Raw genomic sequence first — 23159 nt, 5'->3', positions numbered from 1 at the left:
CTCTCCCTTCCTCTCTGTAAAAAATCAATAAAATATATAAAAAAGGGAAAAACTATTGGTGATATATTCATAGGTAAGAATATCAGAAAAAAAGATGAGTTACTCATATATCTTTACTAAACCTCCAAGTATTTATGAAACATAAATTAAAGCAGAAAAATACTTAGAAACTGCAAAGTGATCTATTAAAATGGGATGTAAAGCAATGGTTAGTAGGAAAGCTGTGAAGAACAGGGCAGATTAAAAAAGGTCATGAAGCAAGTTCACAGTGACGGATATGGTCTGTGTTATGCGTATAATGATGGTTTCAGTTTGAAATGCTATACTAAACACATGTACTTTACTTATCATAGCTTTTAAAAATGGTTCCAGATTTTAAAAAAAAGTGTATGTTCAACTCTATTGGAAAAATAGGTTTGGTAAATCTATATTCAATCCACCTTCTTATTCCCTCTGGGCGAGAGTCTCGCCCAGTAACAGAAAATATAACAATAAAGAATTTTCACCCAAACCAACAGGAATACTGGCTGGGTCACAAAAGTCACAACTGGAGTCTGGACTGAGTCTCCTTAAGGCAGCGGTTCTCAACCTGTGGGTCGCGACCCCTTTGGAGTTTGAACGACCCTTTCACAGGGGTCAGCTAAGACCATCCTGCATATCAGATATTTACATTATGATTCATAACAGTAGCAACATTACAGTTATGAAGGAGCAACGAAAATAATTTCATGGTTGGGGGTCACAACATGAGGAACTGTTTTAAAGGCCAGAAGGTTGAGAACTACTGCCTTAAGGTATCATCACAAATAACTGCATCTGAACATTATGCTAAGAGAAAGAACACACTATAGAAACAGACCCATAGAGAACAGGCAGACATCTCTGATGGGGTCAGGTGAGAGGGAAGGGTCCAGGGTTCAATTACAATCAAGGGCAAATGCCCAGATTGTGGGCATGATACCATGTAGGGCAGGGGTGGACAACCCCTGGCACGCATGCCAAACATGGCACGCCAGTAACTTTTGCTGGCACGCGAAACCCTCTCTTATAATCTTCCATTTACGATTTTTTGCTTAATATCGACTTTTTTATTTCATCATCATATACTGTGTTTTTGTCGCTCGAATGAATTTTATTATTTCTTCAAGGTTCCTCACATATGTACACCTTAAGAGATATCAAGTAGGTGTAACATGTTCTCAAAAAATTAGGGTTGGCACGCAGAAGAATTTTGAGTCAGAGATTTTGCTGGTTTTGGCACGCACTCACAAAAAGGTTGCCCACCCTTGATGTAGGGTAAGTTTAAGAGGCAGCCATTCAATGATTCCCTCTCATCATTGATGTTTCTATCTTAGCCTCTCCGTTCCTCACTGAAATCAATAAAAATATTTTAAAAAAGAAAGTGCAAAATAGATACATACACTTCCAGAATAATAAACACACACACACAAAAAAAAAACAGTAACACTTAAGGGAACTTTCAATAATGTTTGTGTTTAAATGTATGTGATTCAATTCAGATTAATGAGATTTCACAAAGTTTGCCATATTGTTAAGACCTAACAAAAAAACTACATTTTCTACACACATAAGAAATTTTTCATATGAATTCATATGCGCAAAGCAAAGATAGAAGATTGGCTGAAAGATCCCTCACATTAATTGCACACATAAGGCCTTTATCCAGAGTGAACTTTCTGATGATTATGGAGGCCGCCCCTACTGGAAAAAGATTTACCACATTCCCTGCATTTATAAGGCTTTTCTCCAGTGTGAACTCTCTGATGTTCACGGAGGCCATTTCTACGTGTAAAAGATTTACTACATTCACTGCATTCATAAGGCCTTTCTCCAGAATGAACTCTCTGATGATCATGAAGACTATCTGACCTGGTGAAAGACTTCCCACATTCACTGCATTTATAAGGCCTTTCTCCAGTGTGAATTCTCTGATTACAATTAGGGTGAGTGCTAGTAATAAAAGATTTCCCACATTCACTACACTGAGAAGACCTTTCTCCAGAGTGAACTCTCTGATGACAACGAAGTTGAGTGCTAGTGATAAAAGATTTCCCACATTCCCTACAATGATAAGGCCTTTCTCCAGTGTGAGAACGTTGATGATTACGGAGTGTACTGCTACTGGTAAAAGATTTCCCACATTCACTGCACTGATAAGGCCTTTCCCCAGTGTGAACTCTCTGATGACAACGAAGGTCAGTGCTTGTGATAAAAGATTTCCCACATTCACTGCAATGATAAGGCCTTTCTCCAGTGTGTACTCTCTGATGACGACAAAGTTTAGTGCTACTAGTAAAAGCTTTCTCACATTCACTGCATTTATAAGGCTTTTCTCCAGTGTGAACCCTCTGATGACAATGAAGGTTGCTGTTATCAGTAAAAGATTTCCCACATTCATTGCATTGATAAGGTCTTTCTCCAGTATGAAATCTCTGATGACGACAAAAATCAGTGCTATTGGTAAAAGCTTTCCCACATTCACTGCATTTATAAGGCTTTTCTCCAGTGTGAACTCTCTGATGACAACGAAGGTTACTGCTAGTGGTAAAAGATTTCCCACATTCACTGCACTGATAACGGCTTTCTCCAGTATGAATTCTCTGATGACAACAAAAGGCAGTGCTAGTGGTAAAAGATTTCCCGCACTCACTGCACTCATAAGGCCTTTCTCCAGTGTGAAGTCTCTGGTGACGACAAAGGTTTTGCATCCTCGTAAAAGCTTTCCCACATTCACTGCATTTATAAGGCTTTTCTCCTGTGTGAACTCTCTGATGACAATGAAGGTTACTGCCAATGGTAAAAGATTTTCCACATTCACTGCACTCATAAGGCCTTTCTCCAGTGTGAAGTCTCTGGTGATGACAAAGGCTTTGCATTGTGGTAAAAGCTTTCCCACACGCACTGCACTGATAAGGCTTTTCACCATTGTGAACCCTCTGATGACAACGAAGGTTACTGCTAGTGGTAAAAGATTTTCCACATTCAGTGCATTTATAAGGCTTTTCTCCAGTGTGAACTGTCTGATGATAATGAAGTTGATTGCTACTATTAAAAGATTTCCCACATTTACTGCACTCATAAGACCTTTCTCCTGTATGAAGTCTCTGATAATGAAAGCTAGAACACTTAGTAAAATATTTTCCATACTCACAGCTAACAAAACACCCACTTCCAGCATGGACACCCTTGTCTTGAATAAACGTGTCATTGCAGCCAATGTCTTCTTCGCATTCTTTTCTGATGTAATAATCTTTTTTCCTTTGAAATGTCACCCCACACTTCAAAATATCATTTGGCCTTTCCCTGGTCTGAGTAGTCTCTTGGTGGACATGCCCTGACCCAGTAAGAATGCCCTGCCCAAGTTTCCCCCAGGTAAAATGATTCTGGGACACGTCCAAATTGCAGCCATTTGTAAGTGAGGTCCTGTCCACATCTCTAATCAAAGTCTTCTTTCTCACATGCTGCTGGTGAAATTCTTTGAAAAAGAGCTTTTTTGCACCTGCCCCATTCCCCAACAGTGTCTGTCCATATTGTGTTCCCTGCAGCTCAGTCAATTTGAAAATGTTTCCCAAAACTAGTCTACAACTCTCACTGTGGCTCTTCTGGGAAGACAAGGCTAACTTGGGATTCCTTGTCTGTGACAATGTTACAGAAACATTCTGTTCAGTTGGTGCCTCCACATTCTCTGCTCCACAGCAGCAACCTGAACAAAAGGAAAGGCTGGTGAGGTACATATTGACCTTATGAAAACAGAATATCTTCACCACAAATGTGTTTTATACAGTAATAGAGGCCCAGTGCACGAATTCGTGCACCAGTGGGGACCCTCAGTCTGGCCTGCAGGATCGGGTCAAAACTGGCTCTCCGACATCCCTTGAGGGGTCCTGCATTGGGAGAGGGCGCAGGCCAGGCAAAGGGACCCCACCGGTGCATTTTCGGAGCCAGGGAGAGACGCAAGAGGTTGGCCAGCCAGGGAGGAACTGTGAAAGGGCTCTAGGGCGTGTCCAGCCCGTCTCACTCGGTCCCGATCGGCCTGAAACCAGCAGCAAGCTAACTTACCGGTCAGAGGATCTGCCTCCTGCTGGTCAGTGTACGTCACAGAAACTGGTCGATCGGTCGACTTTCTGCCCCAGGAGGTCAGTGCACATCATAGCGAGGGGTTGAGTGGCCTTAGCATATCATTAGCATATTATGCTTTGAATGGTTGAAGGGCCGACCAGTCAACCAAACACTTAGTAGATTACGCTTTTATTATATACGTTTTGGCCCCAAAGGTCAGTCAATGGTGAAAATCTCAGCAAGGGAGGGACAGAAGCACAGATGGGACACAAAGAAGAGGCAGGGTCTGCTCATTGTTCCTCCCCAAATGGCTTCCTTTAGGACCTGTCATGCTGGTGACTTGAGTCTGTGTAGAAAAATCTGAATGTGCTCAAACCCATAAAAATCAACTGTATTAGAGCACATGATGTTCAGCATCAGTATAATAACACATGTGCACACTCAGGCTCTGCAGGCATTGACCAATGTTGGAGTGCAGTAAAAAGAGACCTGTGAAAGAGGTAGAGTTGCAAAGTCTAGAGAAGTTAAGGTTTTCTTTTTTGTTTTTTAATATATTTTATTGATTTTTTTACAGGGAGGAAGGGAAAGGGATAGAGAGTTAGAAACATCGATGAGAGAGAAACATCAAACATCGATCAGCTAGCCCTAGCCGGTTTGGCTCAGTGGATAGAGCGTCAGCCTACAGACTGAAAGGGTCCCTGATTTGATTCTGGTCAAGGGCACATACCTGGTTTGCTGGCTCGGTCCAACGTACAGGAGGCAGCCAGTCAATGATTCCCTCTCATCATTGATGTTTCTATCTCTCTCTCCCTCTCCCTTCCTTTCTGAAATCAATAAAAATATATTTAAAAAAAAATCAGACAGGAATCTGTGGCGGCTGCAGCCATGGGAGCACACCTGGCCAGGCGCTACCTGGGCGATACATCAGGGGAGCCAGACCCTCTGCGGATGCCCATCTTTCCGCCCGACTACAGCTTCCCCGGGCGCAAGGAGCGTGAGATGGTGGCCACGCAGCAGCAGATGAATGATGCACAGCTGGTGCTCCAGCAGTGAGACTACTGCTCACTACCTTATCTGGCTGCTCAAATGTAAGCGCAACAGCTTCCCCAACTTCCTGGCCTGCAAGCACGAGCAGCACGACTGGGACTACTGCAAGCACCTCGACTACGTGATACGAATGAAGGAGTTTGCAAGCGGCGGTTGCTCCAGCAGAAGAAGCAACAGGAGCAGAGGGAGGAAGATCTGGCCAGAAGCCAGGGGTCCAGCCAGGTGGCCATGTAGTGGAGCCCACCCACCACCCTTGGACAAGGGGAGAAATAAAAGCCTCGAGGCCCTCAAAAAAAAACACCAAAAACAAAAACATCGATCAGCTGCCTCCTGCAAAACCCCCTACTGAGGATGTGCCCACAACTAAGGTATATGCCCTTGACTGGAATCAAACCTGGGACCCTTCAGTCCGCAGGCTGACGCTCTATCCACTGAGCCAAACCGGTTAGGGCAAAGTTAAGGTTTTCTGTGGGCTAGGAATCTGAGTAGGAATGATCACTGTTAGAACTGAGTAGTTTGCAAAGTGCCAACAATAAGCAAGGAGAAGTAGAACTGGGTGAGGAATGGGCAGTGATAATAAAACACTATTGAACAAAATGAGTTCATATTTATGACATTAACAGAATCAAAACCTCCCCAACAGCCCTTCACCAAGGCAAGACCACATGTGGCTCCATTGTGTCATTCACTAAGTCATCTTTCTTCTGTGATGCACAAATGATTCTTCCCACCTAAAACACAGATGAGTCAGCACGGGAATTCAGATGATATAAATCCAAAAGGAAAAACCAAAGAGATATAAGGCCAGCACTTTGGTAGAACAACAAAGCACAGAAGACATACAGGAAAAAGATATATGTGAATGCCATTACCAAGATGGCAGAATAGGAAATACAAGAATACTTTCCACTCCCAGAACAAGTACACAGCCAGGCATGAATAAAAACCATTATAAGGGGAATTAAACCCTGGCTGACTCAGTGGTTGGAGTGACGGCCTGCACAGCAAAGGGTTGAGGGTTCGATTCCTCGTCAAAGTTATAAATCTGGGTTGTGATAAGCTGCCAGCCCCCATCAGGGCATATACACAAGGCAACCAGTCAATGTGTCTCTTTCCCATCAATGTTTCTCTCTCTGTCTTCCTCTCTATCTCCCTTACTACCTTCTAATTCCTCTGAAAAGTAATAGAGAATAATATACACAAGTGAAGATTTTTTTCAAAAGAGTGAAATTAAGATAGAATGGAACTCAGTGGAGCAAAAAAGGGCCAATGGAACAATGGGTAATCAAACATACGTACAGTCAAACCCAAGAGTCAGAATTTTCTCTATCAACCATTGCACTTGCACAAACGTTGACTTTGTGGCCTGCTCTGTGAAAAACATTGCAAATTTGTGTTTTTTGGAATCACAGGAGCCCCTGCAACATCTATGAATTCCCCACAGTCTACACAATCAGAGGACCCCATAAAGTTTGTCAGCATGAATTCCAAAAGAAATCCCTTTGGCAACAACTAGACCTAACAATGCAATAAAAATCAGTATGTCCCCAACAGTATTTGTAACCAAAGACACTAAAACCATCAGTTGTCACTGAAAAAAAAAAAAAATGCTGCCAAATCCACCGTGGACCTATACAATCCTTGTTATTCTGACCCCAGCTCAAGGGGCTTCAAGGAAACTAGGCTACTGGGACTTTCTCAAACCTGAAACAATACCCCACCCAGTCAACAACCATTGATTCCATACGCCAACAAATGTATTTCTTGAGCTAGAATTGGTCCTAAAGTTGAAAGGAGTAACTGCTTCATTGAATGTGTAGACATCAACACAGCACTCAAAACAAGGACAACATCAAGACAACAATTGCTCTGAACCTGTGAGCAATAAAGATGACTCTTAACTAATTGGCTCATTAGGATGTCTTGTCTAGCTCGCTTCTGTTGCGATACAACAGAAAATGCCCCTTCAATAATAGGTAGACATCCCATCCAAAAGCAATCAGAATAACTGAAGTCTGACTAGCCTCTAGAGCATTGGTTCTCAACCTTCTGGCCCTTTAAATACAGTTCCTCATGTTGTGACCCCCCAACCATAAAATTACTTTCGTTGCTACTTCATAACTGTAATTTTGCTACCGTTATGAATCGTAATGTAAACATCTGATATGCAGATGGTCTTAGGCGACCCCTGTGAAAGGGTTGTTGGACCCCCAAAGGGGTCGCGACCCACAGGTTGAGAACCGCTGCTCTAGAGAAAACAAAACTAAGAAATATATACAGAACATCCCATCCAAGTGCAGCAGGAGATGCATTCTTGTCAAGCACACATGAGACATTCTCTAAGTAGATCATATGTTAAGTCAAAAAATTAGTCTCAAAGTTTGAGAAGAAATCACATCAAGTACCTTATCTAGTCACAATGTATGAAACTAGAAATCAGTTTTAGTTTCAATAAAGCTGGAAAATTCACAAGTATGTTCAAATTAAACACAGTCCTGAAGAATGAGTGGGAGAAAGAAAAAACAGAAAAGAGAACTCAAAAACTAAAGAGGCAAAGTGAATATAAGCACAGTCTACCAAAGCTTATGTATAAAAGGCAGGAAATGCAATTCTGAGAGGAAATTTTAGAGTGATGAATTCCTACATGAATACAGTTCCTCATGTTGTAGTGACCCCCAACCATAAAATTATTTTCGTTGCTACTTCATAACTGCAATTTTGCTACTGTTATGAATCGTAATGTAAATATCTGATATGCAGGATGTATTTTGGGGGGTCGCGACCCACAGGATGAGAATCGCTGGAGGGGGTAATTCAAGTCGAAATCCTATCAGTCTGTAGGCAAAGGACCCTAAATAGACACTTTTCGAAAGAGGACCTACAGAAGGCCAAGAGACATAAGAAAACATGCTCAAAGTCACTAATCATCCGAGAGATGCAAATCAAAACAATGAGGTACTATCTCACACCTTTCAGAATACCAGTTATCAACAAATCAATAAACTACAAGTGCTGGCAAGGATGTGGAGAAAAAGGAACCCTCGTGCACTGCTGATAGGAATGTATACTGGTGCAGCCACTGTGGAGAACAGTATGGAGTTTCCTCAAAAAATTAAAAATGGAGCTCCCATTTGAGCCAGTAATCCCACTTCTAGGAATATATCCCAAGAAATCAGAAACACCAATCAGAAAGGATATATGCACCCCTATGTTCATTGCAGCACAATTACAATAGCTAAGATTTGGAAACAGCCTAAATGCTCACCAGCAAATGAGTGGATTAGAAAACTGGGGTACATCTACACAATGGAATACTATGCTGCTGTAAAAAAGAAGGAAAGCGTATCATTTGCAATAGCATGGATGCACCTGGAGAGCATTATGCTAAGTGAAATAAGCCAGTTGGAGAAAGATAAATATCATATAATCTCACTCATATGTGGAATATAATGAACAACATAAACTGATGAGCCAAAATAGAGCCAAAGGAAAAAAACATTTTAGAATATAATAGAAGTAATCTTGTTATTTGCAGATTTTTAATCTTTCCTACAACTTTTGTGATATTATACTATCTTAGTACAGTTTTGGTAATATTATTACACTTAAAATCCTGTTTTCCTTGAAATATTAATTTTTATTGCATGTAATATTATATTTAGAATAGTTTTTTCTTAAAATATCAATGTTTATTGCATATAACATTCATTAAAAAAACTATTTTCGCCCTAACTGGTTTGGCTCTGTGGATAGAGCGTCGGGCTGTAGACTAAAAAGTCCTGAGTTCAATTCCAGTCAAGGGCATGTACCTTGGTTGCGGGCTCAATGCCCGATAAGGGTTGTGCAAGAGGCAGCTGATCGATGTTTCTCTCTCATTTATGTTTCTTTTTTTTAAAATATATATTTTATTGATTTTTTTACAGAGAGGAAGGGAGAGGGATAGAGAGTTAGAAACATTGATGAGAGAGAAACACCGACCAGCTGCCTCCTGCACACCTCCTACTGGGGATGTGCCCGCAACCAAGGTACATGCCCTTGACCGGAATCCAACCCGGGACTCTTGAGTCCGCAGGCTGACGCTCTATCCACTGAGCCAAACCAGTTTGGCAGTCATTGATGTTTCTAACTCTCTATCACTCTTCCTTCCTCTCTGTAAAAACCAATAAAATATATTTTTAAAAATAAATAAATAAACTATTTTCATTAACCCAATGAAGTCCTGTTCAGTATAATTTTATACCCTTTAAGAGCAGATTTTCTTCAGAAAAATAGAATAAGAGAATTTAAATTTGAAGAATGAAATTGGTGGTCAAATTTGTAAAGCTCTTTGAAATGAAAACTAAAAAGATAAGAATTAAAAAAAAAGAAAAGAAAGTAAGCCCAAGTGTCAACCTATGAACCAGGAGGTCACAGTTCAATTCTGGGTCAGGGCAAATGCCAGTAGTGGGTTCAATCCCCAGTAGGGGGCATACAGCAGGCAGCTAATCAATAATTCTCTCTCATCCTTAATGTTTCTAACTCTCTATTCCTCTCCCCTCCTCTCTCTAAAATCAATTGTAAAGAACTCACTATAAACTTCTAAAATTAATTTAAAAAATTCAGAGCCCTAGCTGGGTGGCTCAGTTTGGGAGAGTGTGGATCTGATACACCAAGGAAGTGGGTTTGATTTTCCATCAGGGTACAAGGTGGGGGGGGGGGGTGGGGGGGGGGGAGCAGCCAATGATACAGAGATGGGTGGAAGAGCAGAGCAATTTCTCTCTCTCACTCTAAGAGCAATACATAAATATTAAAAAATAAATTCAGAAAACTTACAGGATAAAATATCAACGTACAAACATTAGCTCCATTTCTAGTATATGTGCTGCCGAAGCGAGCAGAATTAGTTCCATTTCTAAACACTAACAATGAATTCTTTGATAAAGAAATGAAGAAAGGCCCTGGTCAGTATGGTTTGGTTGGTTGAGCATCTTCCCATGAACTGAGAGGACACCAGTTCTATTCCAGGTCAGGGCATATGCCCGGATTGTAGGCAAGATTCCCAGTAGGGGGGTGGTGCAGGAGGCTGCTGATGGTTGTATCTGAACTGGATGTTTCACTCTCTCCCTCTCCATTTCTCTCTCTCTGAAAAATGAACAAAAACATATTTTTTTAAAAAACAAATGAAGAAAGTAGACAATAACATTAAAATAAAATACTGAGAAATAAATTCAACCACAAAGGTGAAAGATCTGTACATTGAACACTAGAGTACAGTGATGAAAGAAATGGAGCCCTAACTGGTTTGGCTCAGTGGATAGAGCGCTGGCCTGTGGACTGAAGGGTCCCAGGTTCGATTCTGGTCAAGGGCATGTACCTTGGTTGCAGGCACATCTCCAGTAGGGGGCGCGTAGGAGCAGCTGATCGATGTTTCTAACTCTCTATCCCTCTCCCTTCCTCTCTGTGAAAAATCAGTAAAATATATTATTTTTAAAAAAACAAAAAAGAAATGGAAGAAAACACAAAAAAGTGGAAAGACATCCCATGTTCTTTTTTTTTTAATAAATATTTTCTTATTGATTTTAGAGAGGAAGGAAGAGGGAGAAATAGAAAGATCAATGATGAAAGAGAATCACTGATCGGCCGCCTCTCGCACGCCCACCCTGGGGATTGAGCTCGCAACCTGGGCATGTGCCCCTGACCAGAATCGAACCCCGGACCCTTCAGTCTGCAGGCTGACGCTCTATCCACTGAGCCAAACCGGCCAGGGCAAAACATCCTGTGTTCTTGCATTTGAAAATGGAATATCTTTAAAATGTCCCTACTAGCCAAAGCAATCTCCAGATTAAATGCAATCTGGATGAGAATTCCAATGTCTGAAACCTCAAGATACTTCAAATAGCAAAAGTAGCCTTGAGCAACGGACCTGCTGGCATCACACTTCCTGCCTTCAATCTATCACAAAGCCAAAGCCACCAACCAGTGTGTTACTGAAATACACCCAGAAACACACACCAATAGCAAAGAACATAAACACAGGAATAAACTCAGGCACGTAGGTCCAGGTAATCTTTGACCTAAACCACAAGACAGGTTAAGTAGAAAAGGATAGTTTCTTCAATGAATGGTGCTGAGAAAATGGATATTTACATGTAAAACAACAAAACTAAACACCACTGATAAAAATTAACTCAGGCTGCATGAAACCATTACATTCCTCTCTTAATACCTAAAACTCCTTCAAGACAACCCAGAGAAAACACTTTGGAGATGTGTTTTGGACAAGATTTTTTGGGATGTGATACCAACCTCCAGGCAGAAAAGTAAAACCAGCAGTCCAGACTACAACAAAGGAAAGAGCTACTTCTCAGCACAATAGCAATTAACACAATGAAATGAAAAGGCAATCTCCAGGAGGCTGGGAGACCATGCTTGCAAATCAGGTGAACTTATGGAAGATATTGTGATTTGACTCAGATCAGCTCAGTAAAGCAAATATCAGCCCTGGACGGTCAGCCTCAGTGGATAAAGCGTCAGCCTGAGGCCCTTAGGGTTCCAGGATTGATGCAGGTCCACAGCATGTACCTTGGCTGAAGGCTCCCCCCACCCAAACCTGGTCAGGGCGGGTGCAGGAGGCAACCGATCGACCTGTCGCTCTCCACATCTATATTTCTCTGCCTTTTCCTCTCTTTATCTCTCTCTAAAACTCAATAGCAAAATATCCTCAGGTGAGACTTAAAACATAATAAATAAATAGATAAATAAATAAATAAATAAATAAATAAATAAGCAAGCTAATATCCAGGTATAGAAGGTCATGTCAACACTACAATGAAGGCTATGAAGAACACAATGGTTTTATTGAAAAAACTCTAAATAAATTCCTTAAAAATACTTTCTCAGGCCCTAACTGGTTTGGCTCAGTAGATAGAGTATCAGCCTGCGGACTCAAGGGTCCCAGGTTCGATTCCGATCAGGGGTATGTACCTTGGTTGTGGGCATATCCCTGGTAAAGGGTGTGCAGGAGGCAGCTGATCGATGTTTCTCTCTCACCGATGTTTCTAACTCTCTATCCCTCTCCCTTCCTCTCTGTAAAAAAAATCCAATAAAATATATTTTTTAAAAAATAGTTTATCAGTAAACACTGGTAACCAACATCTGAGCCTGCCTGAAAAATAGCCACACTAGATTTCCTGAATGAAGAGTTGACCAAAACATGAAATTTGCAAATAAAACAAGAATGCAATATTTGGGAAGAACAACTAAGCAAATGCTAAAAGTCATGTGCCTTAATATATAAACTGGAAAAGGAATTCAAAAGACTCATTAGCCAAAAAATATTGTTACAATTAGGACTAGGGTCATAGAGACAATTTTCAAAAAAAATACGTACAAATGACCATCAGGAATATTAAAAAAATGCTTTAACTCACTAGTCAAGGTGGAATCCATTTGGCCCCCTGACATACTACCAACCACAATCCTTCCCTAAGAGTTCACCACAGCAGGTTTAGTGACTAAAGCAGTGGTTCTCAACCTTCTGGCCCTTTAAATACAGTTCCTCATGCTGTGACCCAACCATAAAATTATTTTCGTTGCTACTTCATAACTGTAATGTAGCTACTGTTATGAATCGTAATGTAAATATCTGATATACAGGATGGTCTTAGGCGACCCCTGTGAAAGGGTCGTTCCACCCCCAAAGGGGTCGCAACCCACAGGTTGAGAACCGATGGACTAAAGGGTTAGAATAGAGCAGTACAAACAAACCCACCCTGCCAACCACAGCAACTGCCCGGAAAAGTGGAAAAATCAAGCAATGTATACAGTCCACAGGTGAGGAGGGGATGAAGACATGCAAAGCCAAGTCTCCAGAACCAGCCAGAGTGAGGGTCTTACCCAGGGAGGATAGAAGTTCAAAGTTCTCCAGCATCACATTCAGGTACAGCTGTCTCTGACCCTCATCAAGGAGGCTCCATTCCTCCCTGGAGAAGTACAGGGCAATGTCCTCAAAGGTCACGCCAACCTGTCAGAATGGAGACAAATGAAATCAGAGCTGTCTCTCTGAGAACCAGTAATGCTACTCCTTACTCATCATCCCCACCTTTAACCTCCTCCAGGGATCCCCAGTTTAGTGTGGACACCAGGCCCTAATGCCAGTGCAGGCTGCTCTCTCATCACAGTCCCATTACTCACTGCATGGCCCTCAGCAGAGCAGCTGGGTTGGGTGGGAAGGATTGAGGGAGGGGAGGGGAGAGGGCAATGCCATTTAAGGTCTGGGCGATGCCTGCAGGGCCCCAGCCTTCCTGCCAAGCAACACCACTGCAGTCTCCCAGATCCTGCCGCCAAGACAAAGCCAAGGGTGGGTTTATGCTTCACCTTTGAGTCCCCACACCAGGTCCCGGGACCATCAGCTCACACTTCCTCCAGATGTGCTCACCACTGTGTAATGTCTACCTCCTTCCCATCTCAGACCCCAGGTTCACTCCCTCAGCTCTGCCACCTTCCTGCCCCACAGCACAGGACCCCTCTGCACTCACCCATGAACTTGGCACATGGCATCCAGAGAGAACTTGTGAGGGTTCAGAAGGATCTGGCACAACCCCAGTTTCCTGTTGGACCCCACAGCCTGGGGAAAGCAGGGCCAGCGGCTCTGAAGTCCTCCCTGCCCGTCTCCGATTTTTGCCTCAATACTAACCACCCACATCCTCAGGGAACCTCAGATGCGAGTCACCCCCGTCCTCTCTGCCCTGCACCTGCTGTGTCCTCAGAAGCCACAACCCTCCTCTCTCCCCTCCACCTTCCTCAGGGTCCTCCACGCGGGACTGAGCTGCAGGACGGGACAGGCGCCCGCACCCGGGCTGTCCGGTTGGGTGTGAGGAGGCGATGAGGACCCGAAGGGACACGCACTCACCTCAGACCTGCAACTCAGCTCGGGCGCCGCCATTGGACTCTGTGGGCAGAGCTGGGCCTGAGCCCCCGGAGAGAGGCCGCTGCGGGAATGGCGGTCCCTGGCCGGGCCCTGAGAGCGACTGGGAGCTTCAATCCCACAGGTGAGCTGTGCGCACCCCTGCAGGCTCCCACCATGGGCTGTGAGGCGGGGAGCACCACTCTCCAGCCTTCTCCACGGGACTCTGCGACCAGGAGCCCCTGACCGCCTGAGAATAAAACTGAGAGAAGACAAAACCCCGCCAGGAGGCCTACCCGTCCCGCCCCACAGAAGTGGCCAAGCGGAAACGCCTTTCCTGAGCCTCCATTGGCTCAGCCCATTGTCATTCCACGCCGGGCCTTCTGGGTAATGTAGTTCCTACGCTCCAAGGCCAGGGTCCTGTATTTCCACAGCTCAATCCAGGACTGGATTGGGGGGCATATAGCTCAGTACACACCAAGTATACTAAGTGTCCTCCAGCACCTTCAGCGGATGTGATTTATGGGGCAAGTTTGTTTCTGGGGCGCCTGTGAGGCTTCCTTTAGCTGCTGGTTTTGCATATCTATCTTCAGGACCTGCTCTTTCAGAATAACAGGCATTTTTTTCTTCATTCAGGCCATTAGGCATTTGTCTCCTTCAGGTCTTATGTTGCTGGGGAACATTGCTCCTTTCTAACAAGAACTATGCTGCCTCCATGGAATCCACTAAGCAAAGTTAATGTCACAAAACAGACACTAATACTTCAGAGCATCTGCTTCTGATGCCATCAGCAGTGTCAGCTCAGCTCTGCCTGGGCTGCAGTGAGGCTGGAGTCAAGCTGCATTCCATCTGATGCCACTGGCTCTAATTATTCATCTATTGCAAACAATAGAGAACATGTTGAGGACATCAGGGACATGAATTACAGGCTGAATCTCTGAGGGAAGGCAGGAGAAAGTTAAAAAAAAAAAGAAAAGAAAAAAAATCTTTAGAGGATTAAACACACACACACACACAACACACACACACACACAGTCACCTGAGACTTGAGCATTTTCTTCTGTTCTCTGAAAGCAACAAGAAAGCTCCAAAAGAACACTTAAAAACACTTTATCAGAAAATACTGGTAAGCAGCATCTGAGCCTGCTGGAAAAATAGCTACACTAGGCTTCTTGAATGCACAGTTGCCAAAAACATGGAATTTGCAAATAAAACAAAAATGCAATATTCGGGAAGCACAATTAAGCAAATGCAAAAAAATACCTTATTATGAACTAGAAAAAGTATTCAAAAGACTCATTAGCCAAATAACATGGTTAAAAATAGGATAAGGGCCCTGACTGGTTTGGCTCAGTGGATAGAGCGTCGGCCTGCAGACTGAAGGGTCCCGGGTTCGATTCCTGTCAAGGGCATGTACCTTGGCTGCAGGCACATCCCCAGGAGGGAGTGTGCAGGAGGCAGCTGATCGATGTTTCTCTCTCATCAATGCTTCTAACTCTCTATCCCTCTCCCTTCCTCTCTGTAAAAAATCAATAAAATATATATAAAAAAAATAGGATAAGGATGTAGAGACTACTTTCAAAACAAATACATACAAATCAAGAACAGCAATAAAGCATATGCTTTGGTCAATACTCAAGTGGAATCCATTTGGGTCCTTGCCACACAACCAACCACAAACCCTTCCCTATGCGTTCAGTACAGCGGGTGTTGTGAATAAAGGGGCAGAAGGGAGCAGAGCAATCAAACCAACCCTGCCAACCACAGCAGCTACCCAGAAAACTGGAAAAATCATGCAATGTATACAGTCCACAGGTGAGGACAGAGCACCCCCTGGATAAAATAAAATAAAAACAAAAATAAAAGAAGCCTAGTGTAGCTATTTTTCCAGCAGGCTCAGATGCTGCTTACCAGTGTTTTCTGATAAAGTGTTTCTTTAGCGCTTTCTCGTTTCTTTCAGAGAACAGAAGAAAATGCTCACACATCTCCCACAAGTGAGGACAGAGCACCCCCTGGAGGTGATGGGGCATAGGAAATGCAAAGCCAAGTCTCAGAAACCAGCCAGAGTGAGGTTCTTACCCAGGGAGGATATAAGTTCAAAGTTCTGTAGCATCATATTCAGGTGCAGACATCTCTAATCCTTATCAAAGGGGCTCCATTCCTCCCTGGAGAAGTACAGGGCAATGTCCTCAAAGGTCACGCCAACCTGTTAGAATGGAGACACCTGCCATCCTTCTCTCTACACACCTTCCCCACCTCAACCTCCTCCAGGGCTCCCCAGTTTAGTGTGGACACCAGGCCCTAATGCCAGTGCAGGCTGCTCTCTCATCACAGTCCCATTACTCACTGTGATTGCCCTCAGCGCAATAGATGGGTTGGGAAGGGAGACAGCAGAGAAACACCATCTAGTTTGGCTCAGAGGATAGGGTGTTGTCCTGTGGACTGAAGGATCCAGGTTTCTAGTCTAATCAAGCCCACAGGCCGGTTGTGGACTCAATTCCCAGTAGGGGGCGTGCAGGTGACAGCCGATGGTTGATTCTATCTCAATACTGATGTTTCTATCTCTTTCCCTCTCCTGTCCTCTGAAATCAATAAAATATATATATATATATATATATATATATATATATATATATATATATATATATACATATATATATATATATATATATATATATATATATATATATATATATATATAGCCAAAACCGGTTTGGCTCAGTGGATAGAGTGTCAGCCTGCAGACTGAAAGGTCCCAGGTTCGATTCCGGTCAAGGGCATGTACCTGGGTTGCGGGCACATCCTCCATAGGAGGTGTGCAGGAGGCAGCTGATTGGTGTTTCTCTCTCATTGATGTTTCTGACTATCTCTCTCCCTTTCTCTCTGTAAAAAATCAATAAAATATATTTAGTAAAATAGCCTATATGATCAACTGTTATTCTTGTGTTCATATAAACAATCAGACAAATTATTTTTAAAATATATTTTACTAATTTTTTACAGAGAGGAAGGGAGAGAGATAGAGAGTTAAAAATATCGATGAGAGAGAAACATCGATTAGCTGCCTCCTGCACACCTCCTACTGGGGATGTGCCCGCAACCCAGGTACACGCCCTTGACCGGAATCGAACCTGGGACCTTTCAGTCCGCCGGCTAACGCTCCATCCACTGAGCCAAACCGGATTCGGCAAGACCAATTTTTAACTAGACTTAATTCAGTAAATAAATTGGTCTTAATTTGACTCTTTTATAAACATAAGGGTAATTTTAGGGAGAGAAATTGTGTTTAACGGGAAATTATTAGAACTAAAATGCTGTTTTCTTTCATCAGACCATTTGTCATAATTCTTACTGTTCTAACTTTTGCCAATCACACTAAATTTTATAGCAAATTTGTCTCCACAAGGTAGAATTTCTACTTGCATGTAGGGAATACCGCCTCTAGGCACCATTGCCATCTCCTTCTTTGCCCAGGCCTCATCATCCCTCTGACAGAGAGCAAGGGTCTCTTGGCCCTGAGAGAAACCTTTGACCCCTCACGAGCAGAAAGCAGTTTCAGAAGAAAGCCAGCGTCCCCTTTCCCTAAAAAGAACTCAGAGCCAAGATCCTTGAGAGTAGTATTGTAGGCAGTGAGACAGACATGAGCAGAGTAAGGACTAGAAGAGAGATGGACCCTGAGAAGTATTTCTTACCACTCCAACTGCTCTGAAGTTGGCAATGGAGGAACCTGTGTAGAACTGACATTTAATTCCAATTAGAAAGAATGTACAGTTTTTTTTGTTTTGAAAGATATTTTTATTGATTTTTTACAGAGAGGAAGAGAGAGAGACAGTTAGAAACATGGATGAGAGCAAAACATGGGTCAGCTGCCTCCTGCACACCCCCTATTGGGGATGTGCCTGCAACCAAGGTACATGCCCTTGACCAGAATCGAACCTGGGACCTTCGGTCCACAGGCCGACGCTCTATCCACTGAGCCAAACCAGTTAGGGCAGAATGTATAGTTTTGATATAATAGAAGTATAGAGATAAAGGAAAAAGGTAAATTGACAAACTGAAGGGTTTGTGTAAGTTGCAGAGGAGCTGTAAAGAATTAGAGGTGAGGAAATAAAAATAGTGAGAAGGGATATAAAGAATGAGTATAATAGGAAGAAAGATATGGGAGTAGGAACACTTAAGAGTAACTGTAAAAGTTTTAATAATGTTTGTCTTTTGGTTAAAGAATATTGCCAAAACTCATAAAACATGAGGCAGAACATATGATCGGAGGTTTTAAGACAGATACAGACACAGCAAATATACATCTGAGAAAAGACTCACAATAAATTTGCCTTCAGCAACAGAAATATGCAGTGACATAGATCTGGCAGGACATCTCTGTACGTTAGAACGTGCAACATAATTACATAGTGTTCCAACATAAAAACACACAAACACAACAGAAAAACACTTATGTGAACTTTACATAATATAGGTGATTAAATGCATGAGATACATTTTAGAAAAATGAGGGTTCAGAAATTTTCTTGTACTATTGTTAAGTCCTAACTAACAAACTACATTTCCTACACATCCAAGAAATTTCTCACATTTGTACTCTAATGTGGAGAGCAAATTTAGAAATTTGGCTGAGAGATACCTCACATTAATTGTGTTGTGCCCAGATTTCAAGATTCCCAAGGGCCCACCAGGGAGCCAGCCAGTCTGATGCAAAAGCAAAGAGTCCTTCATTTCGAACTAGTTCGGCTCCCCGACCACACTCACCGATGCAACGGTAAGCCCAGTGGCCGAGAGAGAGAGGCCTGATGGGATTGTGGGTTTTATAGTAAGGGCAGGGGAGGGGACTGTGGGCCCCGCCGATTGACCAGGCGCGAGTCGGGTCTTGTTATACAGGATGTGGTCATCTCTATGGTGCGCACGTCCCTTGATTGTCATTGGTTAGTTTAAAGAAATCCCGGGAGTGGCCAGCAGGGGCCTGGGCTTCCGGGAAGAAGGTACTCTCCTGAGCACATGGCGGCTGCCCCAAAAATGGAGGACCCAGGGCAAGATGGAGGGTGCAGTCCTAGCCCCCCCATAGGCATCCTTCCCCGAAGGCCGCAGGCCGCTCCCCAGCACCCAGGAGCCCAGGGCGCCGTTCCCCTGCTGGAGGGGGCTCGGGCCGCCCCTGCTCCCCCCAGAGCCCCGGGCCCGCCCCCTCTCCGTGGCCCTCGGCCTTCCCGGGCAGGAAACTAGACCGGTGCCGGGAGATGGGCGGGGAACACCGGGACCGACCGCGGGGAGCGCTGGGCATCAGGCCCTCTAGGTTGAGGTCTCGCCCTTTCATTCCCCCCTTGTCTTGCAACTTCCAGGTCAATCATGAGATGGACTGCATTTCTATTCCACCGTTGCTAGAGGACCATACTGGGCACACAGAACTATCAACTGAACTATCCCTATAAGCTTAACAAATGGTCCGGTGGAAGGGAAAGAAACCATTTTAGATTTAACAACTTCTATTGAAACAGGATTTTTCTTCTTAAAATTCCTCCATGGCTATCAAAAAGCCAAATCAAGATTAGTTTATCTACTGTCCTGATGTTTGCATAAACACAACAAGAATGGTAACTGACTACCTTTGCTGGAATTTCATGGTTGAACCTTAATGTGCCCTGTAGGGCCAGGAAGCCAAGCCATGCAGCTGCCATCAGGCCTACCTGCAGTATCTGCTGAGTTAGGTGAATCCCTCACCTGTAGCAACTCCACCTGAGCCCACGCTCCAGGCTTTAAGGCCCATCTCAGTAGCCCTCCTACTTGTTGCGGCTCAGTGTGTGGGGGTTCCGCAGGGACGCAGAGGCATCTTTACTGCTCCCCTTCTACTCTTACCAACCGCCAGTGATGGTAGGGCATGGGCCTGACACTCCAGCGCCAGCCATCTTCAGGGCTCCCAAGCAGGATACCAGGCTTTCTTAGTGGCATTCTTAGTGGCTTCAAGTCTTTAGAGTTAAGACAGGGCTCTTTAAAACATGATACTCCAGTCAAAGTTTTCCGTTAATAAAACCACTGTTAGGAACCAGTCTTATTGGATCTATGCAAAGAAATGTACTTATTTAGCATTGCCAGATTTCGGAGGAATTACATAAGAAGAAAAACATACTGATCTACTCTAAGATTTTCTGACTTTCCTTGCTAATTCCTTTTCATGGATTTAAAACAAAACAGTAACTGTTGGTATAAAACCTTCTTTCTATGCATAACCATGCCTCAGACCTTCTATTCTAAACAGGCTTTTTCCAGCTTTACTACCCCTGACATGGGCATGGTGACTCAGGCCTGCAAGACAATATTACAGGCTGCCAACTGTTAGCTGTCTCTCAACAGAGACCAAAACCTGATGGGCACCCTTCCCTGCCCAGTTGGGCACCTGCCCTCTTGGCAGCTAGACACCCTTTACTTTTGGGGGTCACCCCACACAGCTCCCTTCCAGGACAGCCAACATACATTCAAACCTGCAAAAGAATCAAAGGTTAATATAACATATCAATACAATGAAACATAATATTGGCATCATGGCCGCTTCAGGCAGCCAAATCTTCTGCTACTAAACATGTGATCCTATAAATTGTCCTTGTCTCTTTGGAGCCATGTCCATGAAGATGCAGGCATTATCTAAGTGTATTACACAGTATTGTGGGGGCTCCTGGTGACAGGAGTGATCGCGAGCCATGTTACCGGCATCAGGCAGGTCGAGCACGCTGCAGCTTGAGCTTGAGTGGGTTGCGTTGATCTTGATCGATGCTCCATTTGGTGATGAAGTCTTTCCGGGTCATGGATGGATCCGCTGACCGGACGTGAGTGTGATGGACCCAGGTCGCGACGCCGTCTACCATGAGAGCGGTGGGGGTCGTCAGCACCACAGTGTCTCCCTTCGGTGCCTTCTGACGTAGACCCAATCTCCTGGTCTGTGCTGATGAGGAGTTGGGGTTGGGCTGGTCTCCTAGATGGCGCGGAGGTGCGGCCAAATGTCCTCGTGCGCCCTCTGGAGCCCTCTCAAGGAAAGAGATTATTAAAGAAAAGCCACCCAGTCCTCGCCAGTCTCCGAGTCAGATTCCTCCTCTCTTGGAGAACTTCAAAGTCCTGATGGCTTCTAGGTAACCCTGTTTATCAGTTACAGCCTTCAGCCTTTTTTTGCCTTTCTACCAGTTCCCTTTGTGGCAGAGCAGCAACCAGGCCTCTTTCAAGGGAGTGCGCTAGAAGGGGTACCAGCCCCTCCTTTGCTAGCAGCAACAGGTACCAAACCCTTTCAGTACATTTGACCAGCTTCATTCCCGCCCACCTTTACAGATTCTAAGGCCCACTGTTTTCCTTTAACCAGCAAGCTAAATGACACTGGCCTGTATTATTTAATTCAGCACAGGCAGGCGGAAGGGCCCATGAAATCTCTGCCCTGAGGAACTGTGAGCCTCACCCTTAAATGTCCCAATCAGACTAGAAAAGCCACAAATACCTTTTAAATCTACCCCAGAATTCCAAAATCCCAAACCCAGCATAGCAAATCAAAGTTCCCAGCAAACAAACAGACAAATGTTTACTAGTTAGGCGAGCCGATTCCACCTTTGACAGAGAGCAAGCGCTCTTGGGGAAAGACTCAAGGCGCTTTGCTATCGGTCAGAGCACTTAGCCTTAAAGAAATAAAGCGTGTGGTGTTTTTCCCACAGACTTCCACACTTACATGAATACCTAAGTAGACATACAAACATCAAATAAACATTTACACTTACACCCTTTTAGTGAACAAGTACCTTTACAGTCTTGGGATCTTGAGCAGACGGGAACAGATGTGGAGGCCTCCCTTTCTCACATCCCAGGACAGGACTTTTGACCTATGTCTCATCCAAATAGAAACGGTACTCATATTGAACAAGGAAATCAAGACTAAATAGACATGATAACTAGATACATGATAACAAGAACTTTGAGGTGCATGCCACATTTATACCACAAAATACCAACAAATCAGTTTCAGTTGTACTTTCAAGCGGCTCTGGAAAACCACATTTGAGCCTTGCAAAACGGGTTTTTGGCCTACCTGGTCTTTTCAGATGTAAACTGACCACATTCTTTAAGATTTTGCTGCAGGCAGGAGGCGACTATCTCCTTTCTCCATCAAGAAAAGCTTTCTTAATTAACAAAGGACCAGTTTTTTCTTTTTCCTTTGGAAAAACTGTTCTTGATTGTGGAAATGCCAATCCTGCTGCTAGAATTTAGCTAGCATCTTTTTTTTTCCCCTGCACATTTGAAAGGAGATTTCAGCTTAAAAGTTCCCCTGCTGGAGGGGGCTAGGGCTGCCCCTGCTCCCCCCAGATCCCCGGGCCCGCCCACTCTCCGCGGCCCTCGCCTTCCCGGGCAGGAAACTAGACCGGGGGGGGGGGGGGGAGGCCAACCCAGTGTAGGTGCCCGGAGACTGGCGGGGAACGCCGGGACCGACCACGGGGGAGCGCTGGGCATCAGGGCCTCTAGGTTGAGGTCTCGCCCTTTCAATTGCACTCATAATGGCTTTTTCTGATGATATCAGAAACTATTGCTACTTGTGAAAGACTTTCCACATTCAGTGCATTTATAAAGCTTTTCTCCTGTATGAACTCTCTGATGTTGATGAAGGATGGTTTTACATAAGACAAGGGAGCTGGAAGTAGCCAGGAAAGGTCTATATTTACAAAATAAAGAGAAGGAAGCCCTTCATTCAGATGGAAAAAAAGACAGCCCAGAGGGATGGAAAAACTGTAAGGGAGGATGGCCTTAGGAATCACTATAGTATCCAATTTGAAGGGGAATACTGACCAATCAGAGGGGATATCAGGACACAGGAACTGCAGACTTTATAAGCCATGTGGAAAAAGAACAAAGTGGGACCCTTTACCCCTCCCTATGTGGTAGTTCATTCTGTGGGACTCTTCCCTCTCCCCACGTGGGAGTCTGTATCTATTGTTCAACAAATTTCCATCTTTGCTATACAAAAAAAAAAAGAAATACATATTCATACTAAAAGATGACCTATGTAATATACAGCCCCAACACTTTAAAACCACATAAAACATTATAAATAACAAATAATGATGGATGGGTATGCATATGTGCAGTGAATCTTTAAAATTCATAATTCTGTAAGAAC

At 43.8% G+C, this 23159-nt stretch overlaps 3 protein-coding genes and 1 pseudogene across 3 annotated transcripts in view; 2 read left to right on the top strand and 2 right to left on the bottom strand.

Annotated features, from left to right (window-relative positions):
- Positions 1-23159, top strand: part of LOC132216086 (zinc finger protein 883-like) — a 681654-nt gene that overhangs the window by 127407 nt on the left and 531088 nt on the right. The window lies entirely within an intron of this gene.
- Positions 1-23159, bottom strand: part of LOC132216082 (zinc finger protein 883-like) — a 157609-nt gene that overhangs the window by 23616 nt on the left and 110834 nt on the right. The gene's annotated exons all lie outside the window — the stretch shown is intronic.
- LOC132216085 (zinc finger protein 883-like) lies at positions 320-14959 on the bottom strand. Its single transcript, XM_059665158.1, has 3 exons — positions 14018-14959; positions 13003-13129; positions 320-3724 (listed from the first exon to the last, which is right to left on the bottom strand). Exons 1-3 carry the CDS (start codon positions 14048-14050, stop codon positions 1680-1682), a joined length of 2205 nt encoding a protein of 734 aa, XP_059521141.1. The 5' UTR covers positions 14051-14959; the 3' UTR covers positions 320-1679.
- On the top strand, positions 4947-5440 carry LOC132216149 (NADH dehydrogenase [ubiquinone] 1 beta subcomplex subunit 7-like; annotated as a pseudogene).

This window comes from Myotis daubentonii, chromosome 15, assembly GCF_963259705.1.
Source record: "Myotis daubentonii chromosome 15, mMyoDau2.1, whole genome shotgun sequence".
NCBI classification, from domain to species: Eukaryota; Metazoa; Chordata; class Mammalia; order Chiroptera; family Vespertilionidae; genus Myotis; species Myotis daubentonii.
The sequence above is the reverse complement of the archived record's forward strand: the minus strand, read 5'-3'. Positions and strand labels throughout refer to the sequence as shown.